A 21,917-nucleotide genomic window follows, 5' to 3' on the forward strand; every position below is an offset into this window, starting at 1 on the left:
TATTTTTTACCTGGCACTGTTGTATATTGTGAGAGTTTATTTTCTGCCCTCTAATGAAAGCTGACATGGGCACTAAACTTGTCAGTGTTCGATCATGATCACACAATAAAGCTTATTGAATTATTTGTACTTTTTACTTGGAGGGTGGAGAGATGAGAAGGGTTATATTTTTTAGTTTCTTTTTATGCAGCACATTGCAGCGACCACTGTCTTTATTTTCCTATTGTATATCTACTGAGTATGGTGTTGATATAAAGATATTATAATGAGACATATCTGTGTATATTTGTAAATATGTAATTCTGAATTGTATGTAAAATGAAAAGCAGCTTTAATAAAGTCTGACATGGTTTCCTCTATAAGACGTTGCCTTTTTTTAATGGGAATTGAAGCTATTATTTCATTTTAATTTTTAATGTTACCATTTTAGCTGGCAACACTGTCAATTAGACCAGTGTGAGTGTGTGTAGGCTTTTGGAACACTTTAAACAGAAAAAGTAAATATTAGGTAGAAAGGTTTTTAATAGATTATCAATTTTTACTAGTTTAATTATTGGCGTTCAGCATAAAAACGCATGGTTACATTGGCAGTGTTATCAATTATGTATTTTTGTACGGAAATGTATTTTCAACCACGTGTCACGTAACCTCCAATGGGCTTTCTCCAGTTTAGACTGTCATGATATGGCCTGGGCTTCGTTCCAATAAGTTTATCATCCGACCTTCAGTCTCTCCTTTCGCCTTTATTTTGTCCTCTCGCTCGTAGAAAAGGTAAATTATATCTCGTGAGGTATTTTAAATGTACGTATCACACTTATCTTTGTATTTATGAGATATAATTTGGTAACATGTGAGACAAATGCGGTATGAAGGACTTGATATGAGATGATGTGAACGAGACTCAGCAGCGGCTGGAAAGATACAGATGTGTCAAGTTGGCAAGCATTAGCCGGACTACTACCGGAAGTGACGCGAATGGTCTATAAAGCAACTTTGTCCGTGTGACAGCGAGATAGTGTATGAATAAGAAAAATATGGTTTGAATTCATAAATAAAGGCAGTATCAAAAAGAGTTGTGTCAATTTTAGCCTGACCTTTAACCTTTCTTCTCCTTATTCTTCTGTTTGTTTACACGGATGAGGTTTGGTGGGTGTTTTATTCTGAAGCCTTACACCGGAAGCTTCAAAGTTTCTCCACACTGGCTTGACGTAAGGCTGGAAAGCGACCAGATGGAATTCTGCACTGCCTTCTTAACAGATTCCCCACATTTTAAATTGTATCGCTCACATTTTAGCTGACTTTCCTGCGAACAAACAGCCCTGGCGTGACCAGTAAAGGCTACCTGGGAGTCTCGGCTGCGCTGTGAACCGGGACAGAAGCGGTGAAGACATTTAAAGATACCCCACTAAACATCTTCCCACTGTAAGTATCATTTCTAGCCCATACTGTCGAAGAGCAATAGCTTCCAGTTAACCTAATGGTGAGATATAACTGCCCTTGACAGTCTTGAGAACTTCAGTCAGGGTTGGCAAATTAAAATGTCTGTTATGCTGATACACGAGAGCGCCCTAACGTCCCTTTCAGCAGTTTTTTTTCCTGAAATGATGCAGACAACTGTGATTAGCTTTGGAAATCTGTCAAACAAAAAGGGAGTTTAGCCGGAGGCGAGAGGGGTGTAGCCGTGTTAAATCACATTGTCTGGGACTGTTTATGCGGCCTTATCTGCTATTTACTGCCGTCTGCTCCACAACCTCTTATTCATCTAAACACTGTCGTTCATGGGGTCTTTAATTCTTCAGCAGCGCATATACAGTGTGTGTATTTTGTTTTTGTTTTTTTCCTCTCTGCTACGTTACTTTAGACAACCACCGTCAGGCTAACCAGAATGAAAACAATGTGGCTTCCGGTCACATATTTCAAAATAAAAGCTTTCAAACTTTAACTGCAATATGCAGTAAAAAATCTAAAATGATTAGTCATTTAAGCAATTAGTCGGCTGCCAGAAAATTACTTGCCAACAATAATTATAACTGATTCATAGCCAAGTAATTATGTTAACCATTCTCTGGTTCCAGCATTTCAAATGGAAAGATTTGCCCCTTTGGTCTGTTATATTAAAGCCTTTAACAGAAACATTAATATCTTTGAACTGTTGGATGCACAAAAGAAGCGATTTAAGGATGTCACCTGGGGTGTCAGGGAAACTGTAAAAGGCATTCTTTCATTGTTTTCTTACATTTTGTCAACCAAATAATTGATTAATTGAAATAAACAATACATGGAGTAATCAGTTGAAAATGATTGTTGCCTGCAGCCTTATTGTCTTTGCTAGTATGCTGTCTGGTATTGCAATATTGTGCAGAGTCATATTGTATGTCCACATGGATTACTGGGATGTTAGGTTGAGTGGTTTACATTCATTTGGGTTTGAGAATGACTGAATACTGTTTATTTCATTGGAAAGTTTCAGTCTGCTGTGTTATAGGTTTTTCTCAGACTAAATTAATTCTGGAGTGAATTGATGCTGCTTTTATTTTGTATGCAACATTACGTAGCATCCTGTGTTCCTCTATGTACTTCCATTTGCCTTGACATATAGACAGATACAGTAGGCTCTCATATGCTGGTAGGATAGGCCTGTCTGTCACTGGTTCAGAATATTAACCCATAGTAACCCTACATATAACTGCAGAAACCTACAAACTGTCCTAAACAAGTAACCTTTTTTTAGTAGTGGATAGAGAACTTGTACATTATAAACCAGGTCTGTCAGTCTGTGTGAGCCTACTGTTGAAAAAGAGAAGTTTAGAAGGTTTTTTTTGCCCTGAATTTGGCGTCCAAGGCGGAGTACTGCCCCTCACTATTGCAAATATGCAGGTTAGGGTGAAAGCTGTGGTTGGAGTTGGTGTCTGCCATAATGCTGTAGCACAGGAGGTGGATTTGGACGGAAGACTTGCCTGTCAGACTTAACAAAGGGCCTAAAAGTTTTTTCATCCATCTGATAGCCTTTGTATACCTGGAGTGTCATCCTCAGCCAATGATACTGTTTATCAAAGCAGATGGACATACATGAGGCCATAACTGAATTGTTTCTTTACGCTTCAGTGAAGTGCATCCAACACAGGCAGGCATCAGGGCTCGACATTTCTTTTCCAGACAAAGTTAAAAAGGGAGGGGGGGGGGGCTTCTCACATCATTATCAATCTCCAGAATGCACTTGATGAGCTGATGTTTGTCCTTTTCAGGGAGCGTTCCTTCCAGGTTGCCTCGGAGAGGACAATCTGCTTGTGAACGCCTGCACTTGAGAAGGCCTCTTTGTAGTTTGAGATGGGCTGTGATGTAGCATCATCTGTTCTCATTTCTCTGTCTGGGTGTATTTCCTGACTTTGAGATTTTGAGTCTGATTACTTCAATTCAAGTGCTATCAAGTGGAACCTAAAGGCCTTTGATTTAAAAAGTGCTCAAAATGTTTTTATTCAGCATCATTAAATTGGTTTCACTTTGACACACTCCTAGAAAAAAAGTCATATCTGATATCAGTATATCATATACTAACAGTAATGATTTATACTGAGAGAGCGAGTGAGTGTTCGAGGGTTAAATAATCCTCCTCGCTCCTCCTTGAATACCTAAATTCCAGTTGTATGCGTTACAGTGCATCATGAATGTCTGCGATCCTGACTGTCGAGAAGAAGTGCTGTCCAATCAGAGGCAGCCACCTTTCTTCTTCTTCTTCTTTGAATAGGCAGTACATTCATCACATTGTTGAATATTTCACATGGGGTGCTTAGAAACTATCTGGATATTTCCACTTTGAATTTGAATATAACTGAAGACATGTAATCTGACGCAGGAGTCGTGGTTTGAGGAGCGTTTTGCATTACATGACAAGTTGAGCCATGAGCCAGTGTGACATCTGGAGTCACTACTACTGCTGGCTGACTGGCATGTAGGTGTGATGCATCACTATCTTGCTACGTTAGCTCTAAGGCTCCTGTCATGGATCGCTATCTCGCTTCGCTGGAATGACACTGGATTAGTCATCAAATCCACCCACTACTGTACAGATTGCATTTAACACACTTACGTTAAGTGTTTGATGAGGGCAGTGGGCCTGGCCTATGTAGCTTTATTGGTCATTCATAAATTTATTGCAGGTGGAGAATGTTTACTTTAAAGGTATGAGTACAATATTGGAATAGTCATGTTTATGTTCAGTCAAGCAGCTCCAGAGCATGTCGTGTAGGACGGCTTGAATTATTGACAACATGTTGAGCGACTGTTCAGCGCATGAAAGTGAAGGGTATTTTCTTTCAGATGTCTGCTTTTACATCAGGCCCATATGTCACAGCAAAGGTCGCACCACAGATAATCCAGGAGGAGTCTGCTGCCATCTGAAACATGTCGTCAGTCTGTGCTAAAGGAATCTACGCTGAATATTCTGATAAGCGAGGAGGCCGATAACCTCCTGAGCATGTGATATGGGGATTTTTTTGTAGAGCTGAAACAATCATTCAGTCCGTTGACAGAAGGGTAATCACTAATTAAGTCATTTTTCAGGCAAAAGCGCCAAATAATATTTACTTCAAAACCCTCAGAAGTGAAGATTTGCTTCTGATAGCGAAGTGAGTGTCAATTGGTTTTAGACTGTTGGCTGGAAGAAGTTATTTTTGGCTTTAGGAAAGCGTGAAGACCAGTTTTCGCAATTTTCCGACTTTTTTTTTTTTTATAGACAAACTGCTACTAATTGAGAAATTGATCATTAGTTGTAGCTGCAGCATTTTGTAGCTATGAATTGTAAAATAAAAGCTTGATACCTGTATTTAATACTTGAAATTTAGTAGTAGCTTATTTGAAAATGGTTTCATGACATTTGCCTTTATAAACTGAATATAGTTTTTCTTTTACACCAACAGGAAGCCCTGAGATTAGAGCTGAAATATTATCCCATTAATTGATTAGTCAGTTAACAGAAAATTTGAATATTTTGTTAATTAATTAATCCTTGCAGTAACAAATATACAAAACAATTATTAAACACAAAGCAGAAAGTTTTCTTTCTAGGAAAAACTAATTAAAAAAGGATTTACTGCTTGAAATTAAAGAGTGAAATTATTCTTTATAATCAGATAGAAATTGGCTTTATTCTGTATATGTGTATTTAAAGCTTGTTTAGTGCCATGATTACAGCAGGAAAATGAATATTCAGGGCCGTGTGGAGCCTTTCCCTGTTAGATTATAGTGAAGCGGAGCAGCTAGCTGTGTGCGTTCAAGCCCAGTGGGCACCAGATTAATTCCATTACATAACATTTAGTCAGTCTTAAGTAGGCTCCAAGTGAAAATGAAGGCTTCACAGTAACCTGGAGCTTAAGCTGTCCAGGACTCAAAGACGTGTTATTAGATGATTAAACCGGACCCTTTGAGTATTCTTTAATAATCCGAAACGTTTAGTCACAGCTGCAGCGACGAGGCCGGACGACAGAGGGGAAATGTTGGACTCAGAAGCGACACAGGAGCCTGTACATGAGTGGATGAAAAAAAAAAAAAAGCAGGAAAGCTTGTGAAAGAGCAGGTCCCTTCTTTTGATAAATACTTCCTCATTGCCTGTTAAGCCTTTAACAAATATTGACTGGGCTAGTTGTAACATAATGTGATGAAGAAACAGAAGGAGCCTTATTATATTTTTTTATTGGGAAGTCTCACACCTGAAAGTTGTATTTTTGTAAGATCTGAACAAGCATTTGGTCACATTGAGAACAAAGAGGAAGAGGTCTCACCAATTTATTGATGGATCTTTTCTGTCTTAGCAAATTAGCTCCTCAAGTTCAGTCTGACCTTCTGATGGTGTGTGTGTGTGTGTGTGTGCGTGAATCAGTCATCTTCTTCCATGTGATTTCATTTGCTAAATGTGAATCAGCAGCCTTCCCTCTGACCGATGCCATTGTCTCTGTCAGAATAAACGCATAAAAAGAAAAAAAACATCAACATAACACACACAAAAAAAAAAAAGAAAAGCTGGCTCATTTGGTAAAAGATGACGCTCAACCACAGCAGAGAGAATTATAATTAAAACCTTTAAATCAATCCTCCACGGCCAAATTAAAAGGTTGAACACTGTGAGTCAGTGTTGAGGCGCTGAGCTCAGTTTTTGTCTTTGTCAGGTGAAAACCTTGTGATTCCAATTCGAGCTGTTTTCTTGTTTTTGCGGGTGTTGAAGAACCACTTATGTAATTTCACAAATGAATGCTTTTTATTGTTTTGAACTTTAATTAACAGCTACCTTCATTTCTTCCCGATTCTGCAGCTGTTATCTTGTTACGAGTGGATAAGTTGATAATATTTGACTCTGCCAGGGAAGCTGATGACACGTTTGCCATCAGAGCATTTTCATGACAAAACCCGTCAAGAATAACAAGCGAGCGGCAGGAGTTCAGATGCGAGCAACTGCAATGCAATATTGATTGGCTCCGACTCTGTGCGAGGTCGCCATCGCCGATTATAAAGGATACAAAGCTCCCCAACTCAACTTTGATCACTCCTTCAGTTTGTGTGCCAAGTGATTTAGCATTACTCTTCCATCAATCACAACCGACGGACGGTGGATGGAGGGAGGAACAGTAGCAGAGCTGGATGGAGAGGAATGAAGGTGGGAGTTAGAGTTGGGGGGGGGGTAATGCCCTTTTTACATTCCCAGATGAGGATTAGCAGTCACAAGTTTTCTGCCTGTTCCTGACCCGGCCTGGATTGTGAGGGCCACTGCTGCTTCCTGATTCCTTTTAACCGCTCACACACTCAGTCAGAGAGTAAACCAAAATCTCTCTGTTTGGGTTTATGCCGTCGACAAAGTTAAACCTGCAGTGACAGACTTTAATGAGCACGTGCAGCTCTGGTGGTACAGGACTAACATTGCCAGACCTTGGGCTCACCCATCACTATCAGTATATCCATAATGTGGCTGCAACAGAACACTGTACTAACCTCCTGTGCATCTACTGGCACCTTCTTAACTGTTGATGCCCAAACAGTCCGTGACATTCTGACAGTACCAGGGCAAAATACAACCCGAGGCCTGCACGGATATTATGCAATGAGCAAAACTCAATTACATGCATCACATACAGTCAAGACAGTATCAAATGGGGCCTGGACTACCTCAGATCTTGACTCAGTTTTGCTGCTGAGCTGATCCACGGTTAGTTATTGACTGACCTGTGGATCTGTGGAGTGAGTGTATCCACTTACTCTCAGTTAAGCCCATTTTGTCACATTCTCCTTTATAATAAGCCGTGAAAAGCATGAGTACATCCTTGAGGATGAAGTTTAAAGTATGGACGGTAACTGGACCGAGATGCGGCAGAGTACCTCCGACTCTCTCTCTCTCTCTCTCTAAGCGTTCTGTAACTGCAGGGTCTATTTCTGCCTCCCTCTGTATTCAGAAACATATTTTGGTTTTGAGGTTTGTTGGAAGCAGACAATCCCAACAAACCCCTCCGTTGTGTCTGCCGTTACGTAACTATCTAATATATTGACTATGACTTTGATTATATGAAGACGGGTGTCAGAGGGGCCGAAGTTGTCGCTCATGCAGACCGGAGATTACTTTGGAATTTGTCTCTGAGGTGGTGGAGGAATCCTGAAACACAAACACACACACGTCATCTCCTTATTTCTCTCTCAGCGGCCTTTTGTTGAGTTGTCACACCAGCTGGATGAAGACAGAACAGAGGTTTAAAAATCCACCCGTTCCAGGAATTCTTCACGACTGATGAATTACTGCTCATTTGCCTGATGGGATATTTTTGACTTTTGTATTAACTTCATTTTTGCTGTTTTCTGCTCTGCACTGTTCATTTTTAACAGTGAAATGTCAAATTTTAAATGATTAAATTTGAGGCATCCTGATCAAAAAAGTTTGTTAATGTTATAAAAAAACATTTTGGTTGATAAAATGCTAGCAGAATTTTGAAAACTCATTAAATATTGATGCCTGTGTTAGTTAGTATGAGGCTTTCCTCCATTACTTTGTATGCTACACAAGCTGGTGAGCTGCTAAATGTCACATAAATGTTAGGAAGCAGAAGTCCCTTTGTCATGAACTGACTACAGAGCTGAGGAAAGAAAAACCGACATATCCTACTCATATGAAAATGATACTGATTATTTTTTTATTGCAAACACGTCATCACCGACTGCTCTTTCAATATGCTGTGTGTGTCTGTTTGTTTCCCAGGTCCCAAGGCCACTTTGTGTCCATCATGCCGCTGTTCGGTAAATCCCACAAGAGTCCGGCTGACATCGTCAGGACCCTGAAGGAAAACCTGGCCATCCTAGTCAAGCAGGATAAGAAGACAGACAAGGTAGAGAAAGACAGTGTGTTTCTCTGTGTGTGTGTGTAAGTAACTGCCTTGGTGTCGAGGGGCCCGGGGGTGACAGCCCTCTGTGAAATTAGAGCATGGAACAGCCTGGCCCTGTCATCTCCTGACACTTCACTGTCAAGAGAGTGTACTCTCTCTCACAAGTGCACACACACGCAAACACAAAACTAGCCAAGCTGAGGCTCAAGTCAGTTGCAGCTTTCTCCTTCTTCCACCTCCACTACCACGACTCCTAATCTAACCTATTCAACTCCACCTCTCCTCCCCTTTCTTCTCCCACTCCTCCGCTCTGTCCCGCAGGCGTCTGAGGAGGTGTCCAAGTGCTTGGTGTCCATGAAGGAGATTCTGTACGGGAGCAACGATAAGGAGCCCCACACCGAGACTGTGGCCCAGCTGGCCCAGGAGCTGTACAACAGCGGCCTGCTGATATCGCTGGTAGAAAACCTGCAGGTCATAGACTTTGAGGTGAGGAGAGAAGGCTCTTTGTGAGTCGCTCCTGCAGCATCATGAGCATGACGCCTCTCATGATTAAGCTGCCATAGAAACACGATGGGGAAAATACCAATAAATGCTGTCGATTTGTTACTTGAGACTTTATGTGTGTGTGTGTTTCTAGGGGAAGAAGGATGTGTGTCAGATCTTCAACAACATCCTGAGGAGGCAGATCGGGACGAGGAGCCCCACTGTCGAATACTTCTGTTCCCACCAAGAGGTCCTCTTTATACTGCTGAAAGGGTGAGACACACCCATACACACACGCACACACACATGCTGTCCACAGTCTGACGGCTTCCAATGAGGTGACACAAATCCTCTCGTCTCTGCTTGAAGGTACGAGACGCCCCAGGTAGCGTTGAATTGCGGGATCATGCTGAGGGAGTGCATCCGCCACGAGCCGCTCGCCAAGATAGTTCTCCACTCCGATCATTTCCACAGTTTCTTCAACTACGTGGAGATGTCCACCTTCGACATCGCCTCTGACGCCTTCGCCACCTTCAAGGTACCTCAGTTGGAATTTGACTGATATCGGTTGGAATCAGCCAATATTTTGCGCCAGTTTTCAACATTTTATGGCTTTTTTGGGACATTTTTATTCCCAGTTAAAACCTGGGGCGGATACAAAAATCTTAGACTGATATCTTAAAGCCAAGTTAAACCAAAACGATCTGCATGGTGAGATACTGTTTTCTTTTATTTGGGTGAACCACGCTTTAAGGTGGGTTAGGATGAGGCAGGTTTGATATGATAAATCCCTTACAGTTCTTTTTCCTGTTGATCACTAAGCATCATTCCCAACAAATAAATATATAATTACATCTTTAAAAATTGGACAAGAAGATAAATCCATTACTGATACTGGCGAGATAAGACCCTCGTCTAATGGTTTAGTTGACGAGTTAAAAATAGAACACAGAAAGAAGCTGTTGTAGGTGATAGAGCACAGAGAACTACATAATATAAAGTATATATTACCTGATAGATTTATTTCTTCTTTCGCAGGATCTCCTGACAAGACACAAAGTGCTTGTGGCTGAATACCTCGAACAGAACTACGATGCTGTGAGTGGACCGACTCGCACACACATTTCCCAACACCGTAGCTCAGCCCTCAGAGAGGATCGGCCTGGAAAACACATGAAGGAAGACTGTAATAGCTGCCACACATGTCAATGCAAGTTTGCCATGTTATTTTGAACCAGTGTTACCAGGTGGAACTATTTAAGCCTCTGATGTTTGCATCGTGCCTTCCCCCCTCCACCCGTAAACCACATCAATGCAACACACCCTGCCTCCCGCTCAGGTCACGCAACATCTATTTGGAAGCGTAAAAACATAAACACCGTCCTGACTGCTTGACCAGGAAGAGCCCCAGAGAGGAAACATACACAGATACATACAGCATGTAACCAGATCAGGTGTCAGTCACTGCGGCGCTCAATGGCCCAGTCATGTATCCCAAAAAAAAAAAAGGTTTGTCTCGTTGAACACGCTGGTCACACACAGGCCTTGTGAGGGTCTATTGAATAAGCTGGAAAAGAGGGCAGATATGTGAGAGTAAGAAATAAAGTTCTGACTAATCCACTTAAAGTTCCAGGAAAAGTGAATCCCTGGAAAGTCCTGTCAGTGTCACAACGCCACGTCACGTCACTAGATACAAAGCTCTGCTCTATGCTGTCAGCTTCCCAAGGCAGAGGGGTCCCTTTCATAGGTAGGGGAGGGGGGGTGGGGGGGTGGACCAGCCTGAAGAAACTGAACACAAAAGTACCTTTTTCACATGCATGTTGTATGTTGACAGATATCTGTGCGTCACTGTGGCGCCTGTCGGGAGACGACGTGGCGCGTTGGCCCGGTAGAGCCGATGTGATCCAGGAGCCTGTGACAAAGCTGAGCTGAAACACAGCACATTGATTAGACTTTGGTGACCTGCCCATGTAAATTTAGAGCCACACAAGTTAGTTTCAGGCTCCATGACACACACAAACAAACTACTAATAATTGTGGTTATGGTACTTAAGGATGATGAACACCTCTTGTACAGGATCATGGCTCAAGTTCTGCTCTGAGATAAAGGTACTTGGCAGAGCTTGGGGTTTATTTTGAAAGTTTTAAGATGACATGGAAGAAAGGGTTGACTTCTCCCACTCCTCCATTCCTCGTGTAAAACTGCATGTGTTTTTAAAAATGGCTAGTTTTCCTTGGAGGCAAAGGGAGAGGTATCCAAAAACGCAGGCGGACTTGACATGTTGAACTACACACACGTCAAAAGTGTCCAATTCTAATTCAGACGGTTAATAATGTTGAATAAGGTGTGTTTGTTATGTCGTTGCAGGTGTTTGCAGACTATGAGAAGCTGCTGCACTCCGAGAACTACGTCACCAAGAGGCAGTCCCTAAAGGTTTGGCCCTGACTCACGTATTGATTTGTCTTTGTGACCTTGGTTCACCGGAGCTTTGGCTGTGTTTTTTTGGACAGCTGTGTTTGTGTGTGGGAAGCCAGTGAGGGATTGTTTGTTTGTTGCCATGGCGCCAGCTCCTTCTGTTTAGTCAGGGTCCCAGTTTACACCCTCCCTGGGCCAACAGAGGGAGCTGTCCACTCACTCCTCTCTCCACCGTCTTATTTCCAAAGCTTGAACAAAACTAAAAAAGAACTGCAGACTTCCAACACCTTAAGTCTTAGCCACCATTGCTGTAAACAGATACCTTTAACATCATTCAGTCTGTCTGTCTATACCACAGTTTGTCTCCTGACACCAGCATCAAGCCTAAATATACACTTCTAGCCAAGAGACAATAACTTCTCTAATATATCCTTACTTGTCATATTGTTCTAAAAAATCTCTCCTGCAGCTTCTGGGCGAGCTGTTACTGGACAGACATAACTTCACGGTGATGACGCGCTACATCAGCAAGCCTGAGAATCTCAAGCTGATGATGAATCTGCTCAGAGACAAGAGTCCCAACATCCAGTTTGAGGCCTTCCATGTGTTTAAGGTAAATAAACGCCTCGCTCATGCACGCCGCACAGCAGAATACAAGTAATGAATTACCCTGAAGTGAGTGTCTGTGTAGCTGCAGTTTTACTTTGACTTGACTGTAACATGCAGGACTGACATGACACTGAATGATGTCAGACAGGCAGTGTGTGTCTTTTCCTGTCTCTGTGCATACTCTAAATCTAAATCTATAGATTAACTGTCATACGGGCTTATTACAAAGTCTATGAGCTGATGTCCAAAGGCCCAAACCGAAGCCAATACAGAAAACACAATGTTTTCCCATCTGCAAAACAGCAGAGGTGTATTATAAATGTAGGTGAGATCTGATGCAAGCAAACACGTCTATTTTCAGGTGTTTGTAGCGAACCCCAACAAGACGCAGCCCATCATCGACATCCTGCTCAAGAACCAGACCAAGCTCATCGACTTCCTGAGCAACTTCCAGAAGGACCGCGCGGACGACGAGCAGTTCAACGACGAGAAGACGTACCTAATCAAACAGATCAGGGATCTGAAGAAACCGGCCTCCTAGAGAAGCTCCCCTCCCCTTCCCTCTACCCCAACTTTTTATCAATAAGAACACATAGAAAAAAAACACATTAACAATGATGGTTATTCTATTTAAAAAAAAAAAAAAATCTTCAAGACGTTATTTGTCTTTTTTTTTTTCTCTTTGTTGGGTCATTAAAAACTTGTGCAAGAGTAGTTCTCAATCACTGATCTTTTGTAAATTTTTTTCATGAAATCTCTGTTTTTTTTTCATCTGTAGCATGTAGTGCCACAACTCATGGTGTTGGAGGCAGCTGATTTGCTTTTTTTTTTTTGTCAGGAGAACCAGCGGTTCAAAAGCTTTGGCCAGAATGGTCGAGTGGCTGTCGAACAAACAGACGTGACCATTTTTGTATTTTTAATCACCGTCGCTGCGCACGAGTTAATCTCTGTTTAAATGAAGTAGCTGCAAATCAGAAAAATAATGAAGAATTTCTGCTTTTTTTTTTTTTTTTCCTATTAGCTGGGTCAACATGTCTGGTTGGGATGAGAGCATCTTAAGTGTGAAACACATTCTCAGTCTGTTTGTTTTTGTGCTGCCAAATCTAATGATTGCTGAAGTTTTCTCAATCTACAGCTAAAAAGCATCATCAGACTTGAACTTCACACTGAAACAGAACAAGTCTCGTCTTCCAAAAAGTTAATGTTGTAGCTAATTAGTGATGAAGCATTTCTCTGAAGCTGGGGACGCGCTGCACATTATATAAAGGCTGATTTAACTATGAAAACTGCTTTACAAGATCACAAAGATTTTTAGGAGGTTAAACCGGCTCTGGCTGGACATAATTAGATTTTCTCAGTGTGATCCTGCAGTTTGAGAGGCTTAATCTGAACTAGTTTAACATGCAGCAGTTTGTTGTTAAATGTGCGACGCCAACTCTTTCCAGTTAAATATAATTTTATAAGCTTCAGGAGCATCCGCCCGTGCCAATCTAATGAACTCAGTTAGCTCCAGTAAGACTGAGAATAGAAGTGTTTTTGAGACGGTTGGTTTCAGTCACTGTTGACCACAGCTTGCCAACGAAAAATAGTAGTTGTGAGCATATTTTAAGTCGTTGAAATGAAGAGCCTTTGTAATTGAATGGGCTGCTATCGGTACAGTAAGCTTCAATCATTTTGATCACTGGTTCTCTTTGCTGGTAGCTGATAGCACTTTCTGTATGATAAAAAAATAATATGATGATTCAAATGTTTTTTTTTCTTTTGTTGATCACCGTTTTCACACTGCTTGATGGTATTTTTTTTTTTTTTTTTTTTACATATAGTTTCATTTCTTGTCTTGTACAGTTTATGGTTTGTACACCTGAGGTGAGTGCCTGCCATTGTGAATGTGAACATGAACAAGGAGGCACTTTGCTGTGAGGCGGGAGCCCCTCGTCGAGAGAGGAGAGCAGCTGTGAAGACGGCGCTTTGTGTTTTTCTTTTTCTTTTTTGTTCTGTGTCGCTCTGATTTGGATCTGATGTCGGCGTTAGAAAAGAAACGGGAGAGAAGATTCAGAGGTGCCTTTTTGGTTTGGTGTGTTTTCCCTACTTCTTCTCTTCTCTTTTTTTTGTACTTTCATTATCTTTCTAGGGGGAGCTTAATTATGATGATGAAAATATGCTCTGGATGGAACATATTTGTTGCGATTAAGCAGTGAACCTCTTAACTCACTATATTTGAGTTACGCTGTCAAATACACATTTGAAACTTTTTGCAGCTGATCGGTTGCCATTGTGTACGGAGTCACAACCAGTTTGTCGCCATAGTAGCACTAATTCAATATGTGGATTACAAGCTGTAAAAAGTCATTTGGGAATTGTGTTGAAAACGTGTGAGGCCAAAGTTGATCTGTAACAGGATTCAATGGTGAAATGTAACTGTGAAAAATGCACATGTAGTTGAAATGTGCAAAATCAGCGAGGATTAAACACTTTTAAAAACACTGTTGGTTTTATATTTGAGCTGGAAATGAAAAATGACCATTTTTCCATTTTCTAAGTCAGTAAAATTCAGAATTTATTTTCTAATCAATATTTGATCGGCATCGTTAGGTTACTTTGCGCTTCTATTGAAGTTTTGAAATAAGCAGCAGTAAATTTCAAACTCATAGCCGTCTCGTGTTAAATAAAGTGAATCAAACAGAAATAAAAGAAGTAGTACAGTACAGTAGGGTGACTAACAATCGTAAACATGTAAAGTGCAATTTTGCTTTAAAAAAAAAATGGGAGAAAAAAATAGAAGTTGTCTTTGTTTTTTCTTTTTGGTTGAAAAATAAAAAATGCCAGCTACTTTGGATGTTAAAAGCTGTGACAGTATTTATACTATATCAGAATAAAACATGAGATGCAAATGTAGACTGACCAGTTTTACATCACATGTGTCACTTGAGCCAAACTCAATGAATTCTTTGTTGTTTTTTTTTTAATTTTATTTTTTTTGTCTTGGCCTGTTTTACAACTACGGTTCAAGCAGAAAGCTCCACATTTTTCTTCCCAATGCGCTCAACGAAGAGCAGCCACCTTATTTTCCACATGGATGCTACTGTACCACATTCGCAGCAAAATAAAAGGATGGGAATGCAGACGTTCTGTGTGAGTGCTCGTTTGTCATTTTTACTGATGTCAATAATTTCACTCTTCCAAACAAACCTCGTATATTTTCTATTATAAGAATTTTATTTTCATTTTTTCCTTAAATGCCAGTAGTTAAGATGTGTACCTACAAAGGCTGAGGGTTTTTTTCCAGGATCATACTGAATGGTCTCCATATATTTTATAGAAACACTTTAACAACGTAAATACCAACAGAAAAAAGATCTGACGTACAATACAAAGAGAATAGATCCTTGTGCAAAAAGTTAAAGGTAATTCTTCAGAGTTGTAGATAAATAAATTGTAATAGTGACACAATGGTCGAACTGTGTAACCAACCATCTCCTTTCTTAAAGCTGCTTCATGTGGCAGTTTAGCGAACACCTGTTTATCAGTGTGTTGCTTCTTTGCTGCCAGTGATAATGTTCTTTGTCTTTCTCTACTATAAATATCTTGATTTCTTTCAAACTTGAAATCCAAACCTAGTGCAAAATCCTATTTAGAACAGTTTCATCATAAAAACCTAAATTAAAAGCCGTGCAGCTTTAAAACATTTTACCAAGCAACCACCCACCAGGTGTACACATGCATGGAGAGATGGTGCAGTGTTAGCACACACACGCACGCACGCACACACACACACAGTATGGCTGTCCTTATATCCCAATACCTCATACCGTTTAAATAAACTATTCACCATTTACAGAGCATTCACAAAGTGTTCAGACCACTTCAGTTTCTTTCAGGTTTTATGTTGCAGCCTGATGCTAAAAATTTAAAAACAATTTATTGAAAAGGAAAAACTGAAATATCGCATTGACAAAAGTATTCAGACACTCTATTTTCTCTTGATCATGTCTTGAGATGTTTCTACACCTTGATTCTTTCATTCAGCTGATTGGACATGATTAGGAAAATAAAGTAAAATAAAGTCTCTCATAAAAAACCGAGTCATGAGGAGGAGGAGCTGCCTGCAGAGCTAAGGACAGAAACGAGCTAACCTGGAGCTAAATGTCAAGTGTCAAAGCAAACGGTCTGAATACTTCACTTTGTCAAAAATTCACAAGTTTTCACTTGGTCATTGTCATCCAAAGGGGTCTGAACACTTCCTGAATGTAATGTAACATAAAAAAATAAAGTTCCATAGTTTGTACTGTTTTCCTTCATTCAAAAATAGTGTCCGCACATTCTTTACCTTGTCCATCACTGATCCGTCCATCCGTCCCTTCCTTCCATTTTGTACCTCTTTTACTCACTGCCAATCACTTCTTAATGACTTGGATTGGACTAACAATTCCTCCATAGAGCAGCCTATGGCAGTTAAAATATCACATTTTAGATTTAGGTCGTACCACTCAGTCAGCGTTGTATGAAACAAACATGCAGCAGCTGCATTTAAGGGCAAATAAAGTAACGGAAGATTCTGTGCAGGCACAGATTTGATCTCAAATGAATTTGAGCAGCAACCGTAAAATATCTAATCTAAAAACACGATTCTGTAGTTTTTTTTGGTTTCTCCATTTATCCAACTGTCCGTCTGCGCAGGTGCGATGCTCAGCTGACAGAAGGTAAGTCATGGGATCTGTTGATGCGCAGCTTCTTGCTGCTGTGGCTCTCCCGCTCGGTCTGTCTGTTGTGCTTCCCGACACAACCGTCTGGAAGAAGAAGAAGAAGAAGAAGAAGAAGAAGAAGAAGAAAATACTACTGTTAAACTGCAACGTCATTTCTCTCATGTGTAACCCCACTTCACAGTTTATCTGTGCAGGGACAAAAAAAAAAAAAAAAGCCACATTTAAAGATAATAAGTTGGAACTTACTGGCAACTTGAGGAAAGGACACCGAGCAATCTGAAGGGCTCCTCTGCCACTGTGAAGAGAGAAATGTCAGATTCTTCAAGGTGGTGAAATCTAAGGAGTCTTATCTACTCTCTTCAAAGGCACCAGCAGCAACACACCCTGCAAGCTGCTGAGTCAACGTATGAACAACAGAATAAATTACCACATAGAATCTGTCTCGACGGATGGTGGCTAATTTTTGCTTTAGTATATACAAATATATACATATCTGTAAATCAGCATGTAACAACATAAAATAGGAAAAGGAAAAAAAAAAGAAAAAAAGCCTTCATTAAATTTTTTCCTCCCTCCCTCCCTCCCTCCCTCCCTCCCTCCGTGTGCTCACTATGAACTTGTTGACGTCCTTCATGCTGCTGAACCTCATGTAGGAAATGTCTCCCTTGTCTTTGTCCCTGTCCTGGTCGGTGGTGTAGATGTGTGTGATGCCGGCTCCCCTGATCAGAGGGACGCACTCGTCACACGGACACTTGGTTACGAACAGGATGGTGGGCTCCCCCGCTTTGAATTCTCGAGTCCTGAAGGCGTCAGGGAGAACGCTGTCCGTCAAAACACTGCTCACCATCAGTTTTTAAAAAAAAATTGTTCAAAATAATAAGAGCAGCGCAGATAAAGACGCTTTTCACATTATCATCCTCCTCCACTGTGTAAAGGGACAGACTCTGACCTGAAGGTGAGGGCGTTCTGCTCTGCGTGGACAATGAATCTGTATTTGCGTCTCTGCCGGTCCTCCTGCTTGTTGTCCATCTGTGGGTACTCGGCGTACTTGGAGCCTGCTGGGTAAGCGTTGTACCCGCAACCCGCCAGGTACAGGCGCCCCGTTCCGTCGCAGCCAGCCTTGAACAAGAGAGTTCAAAACAGTCAATGTTTTGTCAGGAGACATGTGCTGGAACTATTTCTTTTAAAGGTGGATTTTTTATTTTTAAGCCAGTCTAGCTGTTTCCCTCTGCTTTCAGTCTTTACGCTAAACTAAGCTAAGAGCTACTGATATTCTCATCTAACGCTTTACATGACGAGAACAGATGTATAATAATTCTGCAGTGGATATGAAATAGTCAAATCGAAGCAGAGGTGAGAAAGGTGAGCTCACCGTGTGTGCTTTGGCCCAGATAACAGCACCCACACCCACTTTGGGGTCCTCTGGAATGAAAATGACAGTTTCAGAATCTGCTGACAAATGTCAACGCTGACAAGAACAATATTTAAAATGATTGTGACCTTTAAGCCTGTCAATCAGGAAAATGTCCTACAGGCTTGCATCTGTTGCCTCAGCCCTTAGTTTCAAGAAGACTCGAGAGTCTTGGCTTCTTTACTCCTGACACACACAAATCTGTCGTTGGTTTATCTTTGGTTTATCTAGGAATATCTGTCAGGCTTCCTCAGGCTAAAATGCTGAAGCTAGAATGTCGATCGAGCACTTAAACTGTCATCCAGCCAAACTTGAATGTTCCGGCAGCTTTGACGAACGCATTATTACTCATCACTTCATCTATCTGAAAACAGATCGTTTGATTTGTTTATTATTCTTGCTGACAGATTTGAAGATAAATGGTTTCCGGTCTGTTTTTACCTCTTCTTGTTCAGTCTGACCTGAAACAGGAAGCAAGTCTCGTATCCTGCATCCACCTTGACTTCTGTGACAAACACAAAAAGCAAGCAGACCTGTTCTGTAGGCCAGCAGTCTGGCTTGGATAATGCAATGGCGAGCCACTTCTTGGGATACTACTTCATGAGGAGGAGAAGGGGGCAGTGAGGCCGGTGATGGCTCAGTGGCTGAACACTGTTCCCTGAGTCACAGAAACAACACAATCAGCAACAAATAACAACAGCGGATGGCTAAAACGTCCGCAACAGTAAGAGCTGTGATTTAAAGAGTGTTTCCAACCCGTAGAATCTGTAGTGTCGAAGCGGCATCCCGGCGGCCACCGCGGCCAGAACCTCCACCAGCTGCCTCATGTTGTTCCTCAGGTTTGAGAAGTAGGGCTCCACGCAGAAGTTCTCCAGACCCATTTGTGTCAAGATCTCCCGGTGCTGCTGCGATGTCCCGACCAGAAACTGTCGGGAGAAATCCTTCAGGTGCTTCGTTCGATCTCTGGAGAGTGCGAAGAATTTCTCCAATTTATATGCAACACAGATACTTTTTTTTTTTTAAGAGCTGATATGCAGATTGTATGATTTAGTCATGCAGTTGGTTTCAAAGAACTTCAAAGGACTCCAGTCTCACTTGATACATATTTTAGTCAATGAGCATATTTTGTTGCAGATGAATTTTTTTTTTTAGCATATTTAACGTTTGCTTCACTGATTAAAGGAAATATGTAATTTCCACTGAGAGCAGGACATGTACTCTTCACTTTTCAAAATCCTATTTTTGCCCTGCAGCAGTTTTATGGTTTTAGTTTGATTTACTCACTAACAGAGTCTCTGTTCTGTCTAACTGCCAAAATACGGATGAAAGAAGCCATGAAACCAAAGCTACGCCCTTGGATGTAGGTGTCAAGACAGCAACAATGACTTAAAAAGGAAAAGCATCACTTGGTATTTTCTTCTAATTAGTGCTGGTATGTATGTAGGGTACCCGTTGAAGAGTTCCTCTGCGTTCAGCCCTGGTTCGTCATCAGTCACTCTTTCCATGAAATCACACTCTCTGGACGTCTCGCTGACAAACTGTGCCAGGCCGGGCACCAGCGGCTGCAGCAGGACACAGATGTGAGGGCGGCTGTTGGACTTCAGCTTCTCTGTCGCCACAGCGTCCAGCGCCGCCTCCTCCGTGATGCGGCCAGGTGGACTGTGGGAGTGGGAGGAGTTCGACGGGTTTGTAGAGGCGGACCTCAGCATGCTGACCTCAGGGTCTCCGGGCCAGAAAGAGATCTGACTGACTCCAGCTGGAGAAGAGCCAACAGCATCATCATCAGCATCATTTTCTAGTTAACCTTGCTCAGTGGAGTGAAGTCAGAAATGATGTGTTTTAAAGTCTAATGAAAGTCAGGACGATTGTAACAACATCATTGATTTAAATAGGGGAAAGTAAAAGTAAATGCCTGTCAAATTCCTATACATGATGATATTTGGTGACAAAGTCTAACAAAGTCAAAAGAGCATTTAGGAAGGTGATTTATTGATATTGCATCACTGTATTAAAATGGGTTGCACCACATCGCCTTGTTCTGGAGGTGGAGATTTAAAAAAAAACTGTACACTGTGATAACGACAGTGTCATAAAGCACTCTCTGTCAGTCCTGCCCTCACCGTTGATGATCATCTTGAGGCAGGTAGCACAGGGTCTCCTAGAGAAGTACAGCTGACAGTCAGCCAAGCGGGGGCCATGTTGGATAATGGCTGCCTGTCCTGCGTGAAGCTCAGCTCCTGAACAGTGGAGTCCCATCACCTTACTGTCCCGCACCACCACCAGACCCATGCCACGGATCTGGAACACAGCAGATTCAAAATTATTATCAATATTTAACAGTCTCATGCACTGTACGCTACATGTAGTAGATGAAGAAGAAATTTTACTCATGACATGCTGTGTTTCAGTTTGTATACCAACCTGACTGTGGTCATCCTCTTCGTGCTGTTCCCGAGGGAACAGCTCCATCCACAAACTCAATAATGTATACAGATTGACCTTTGATAACCTGGGGCCATGACCTGGAGGAGAGACAAAATAAGAAATAAAATCCATGATGGAGAGTCATCTTGTCCACGCTTTGCCACTGAAGAACCTTTGTGCAAAGCTGTAATTACTTGCTGGTGTGAGAGTAGCAGGTTCCCATTTATATCATAATTCTAAATAAACCTAAACCACGACTTGAGGTCATGACCATCTGAAATGATTCTGTGTCAGCTGCATGTCATGTAATGCATATCTTTTACATAAACATGGAGGGATCTAGTCTTGTTTACTTCTAATGTAATAATAATAAAAACTATAATGTATGTCCACAATGTCTGAACTTTGGACATGCTCAGCTGAGACAGTTAGAGCAAACAGAAGCACAGTATACTATTCATTTATGAGACATTAGGATACATTATACCTTCAATTCATGAACACCTTTGTCACAAGGTTGAATACTATCTGCAGTGGTAAACTTTCATAATGAAAAAAACGCTAACCAATATAGTCAGGAAGGATTGTCTTTGAATTTCAATGTGCAAATCAATCATTGTCAAAGCTAGCTAATCCATTAGCATTAGAATATTAACTCCTTTTCCATCTAGTTCACCTTGTGCTCTGCTGTCAGTCTGGGTGCTACCGTCTTTCGTATCTCGACCCGGACTGGACTGGCCCGTATCGGCACGGTTCCTTGTCTTGCTTCCTTCCATTCAACCTGCCAATGTCTAGCTATATTAACGGAGCCGGAAGACACATACATCGTTTATTTCCTGTATCTGCGTGACGTGTGTTTCTCCAGCTCCTCGCCCCTTTAGGAAACCGGAAGCAGGTCTGAGTGTATTCATTCCAGTGGGCGAAGTGAACGAGATTATCACAGATTCTTTCGCTCCATAGTCACCGAAATAAATATTGGATCCAGTTTTCACAAGCCACGCGTACATTCTGACATCAAAATGACATTTTTCAGATGAACAGATCAGGAGAAAATGAACTTTATTAGAGACCTCCCCCTTTCTCAGTGCCATACTCTCGCGATATATGTGGAGTGTCCATATGATACAATTGATGACGCTATATTTAAGGTATGACAGTGATGTCAGACCTTTTCCAAATAATTTCCCCACACAGCCTTGACCCATGAGTACTGAGTACTCATATAAAATTGTAATGACAATGATGATCATTAGTATAAAATATCATATACAGCACTAGATTGTATCATATTATCATCATGTAGCTGCTATTTGTATCACCCTGTAAAAAGAATGAGCTACTTTAACATAAAACAAAATTAAATGCATTAAGAAAACAACTGAAATGAGAAGAAATACAGGTAGGTATTTTAACTATTCAATCTTGAATCCGCTGGCAACAATGTCTGAAATCTAATCTTACGCTGAGGAATATGTACACAACAAGAATAAACTTGTAAGGGACTAGGTTAATACAAA

General features: G+C 41.2%; 2 protein-coding genes across 8 annotated transcripts; one reads left to right on the forward strand and one right to left on the reverse strand.

Moving 5' to 3' along the window:
- Positions 1-1,217: 1,217 nt before the first annotated feature.
- On the forward strand, positions 1,218-14,986 carry LOC111237543 (calcium-binding protein 39-like). 2 transcript variants are annotated; one of them, XM_022766670.1, is made up of 9 exons: positions 1,218-1,422; positions 8,231-8,357; positions 8,676-8,840; positions 8,992-9,110; positions 9,207-9,375; positions 9,876-9,935; positions 11,206-11,271; positions 11,723-11,866; positions 12,224-12,403. In XM_022766670.1, exons 2-9 carry the CDS (start codon positions 8,256-8,258, stop codon positions 12,401-12,403), a joined length of 1,005 nt encoding a protein of 334 aa, XP_022622391.1. In that variant the 5' UTR covers positions 1,218-1,422; positions 8,231-8,255. The 2 variants fall into 2 exon arrangements, with proteins under 2 accessions (XP_022622391.1, XP_022622392.1); XM_022766671.1 differs by lacking the exon at positions 1,218-1,422 and having other exon boundaries at positions 8,256-8,357; positions 12,224-14,986.
- An 876-nt stretch (positions 14,987-15,862) lies between these two features.
- cdadc1 (cytidine and dCMP deaminase domain containing 1) lies at positions 15,863-21,208 on the reverse strand. 6 transcript variants are annotated; one of them, XM_022766675.1, is made up of 11 exons: positions 21,077-21,208; positions 20,398-20,498; positions 20,097-20,274; positions 19,426-19,732; positions 18,733-18,939; positions 18,510-18,634; positions 17,938-17,987; positions 17,515-17,684; positions 17,176-17,365; positions 16,812-16,860; positions 15,863-16,649 (listed from the first exon to the last, which is right to left on the reverse strand). In XM_022766675.1, exons 1-11 carry the CDS (start codon positions 21,174-21,176, stop codon positions 16,549-16,551), a joined length of 1,578 nt encoding a protein of 525 aa, XP_022622396.1. In that variant the 5' UTR covers positions 21,177-21,208; the 3' UTR covers positions 15,863-16,548. The 6 variants fall into 6 exon arrangements, with proteins under 6 accessions (XP_022622396.1, XP_022622395.1, XP_022622394.1 ...); XM_022766674.1 differs by having other exon boundaries at positions 17,176-17,401; XM_022766673.1 differs by lacking the exon at positions 17,938-17,987 and having other exon boundaries at positions 18,418-18,634.
- Between the last annotated feature and the right edge of the window lie 709 nt (positions 21,209-21,917).

This window comes from Seriola dumerili, unplaced genomic scaffold, assembly GCF_002260705.1.
Source record: "Seriola dumerili isolate Sdu_G_001 unplaced genomic scaffold, Sdu_1.0 BDQW01000998.1, whole genome shotgun sequence".
Classification (NCBI taxonomy): Eukaryota; Metazoa; Chordata; class Actinopteri; order Carangiformes; family Carangidae; genus Seriola; species Seriola dumerili.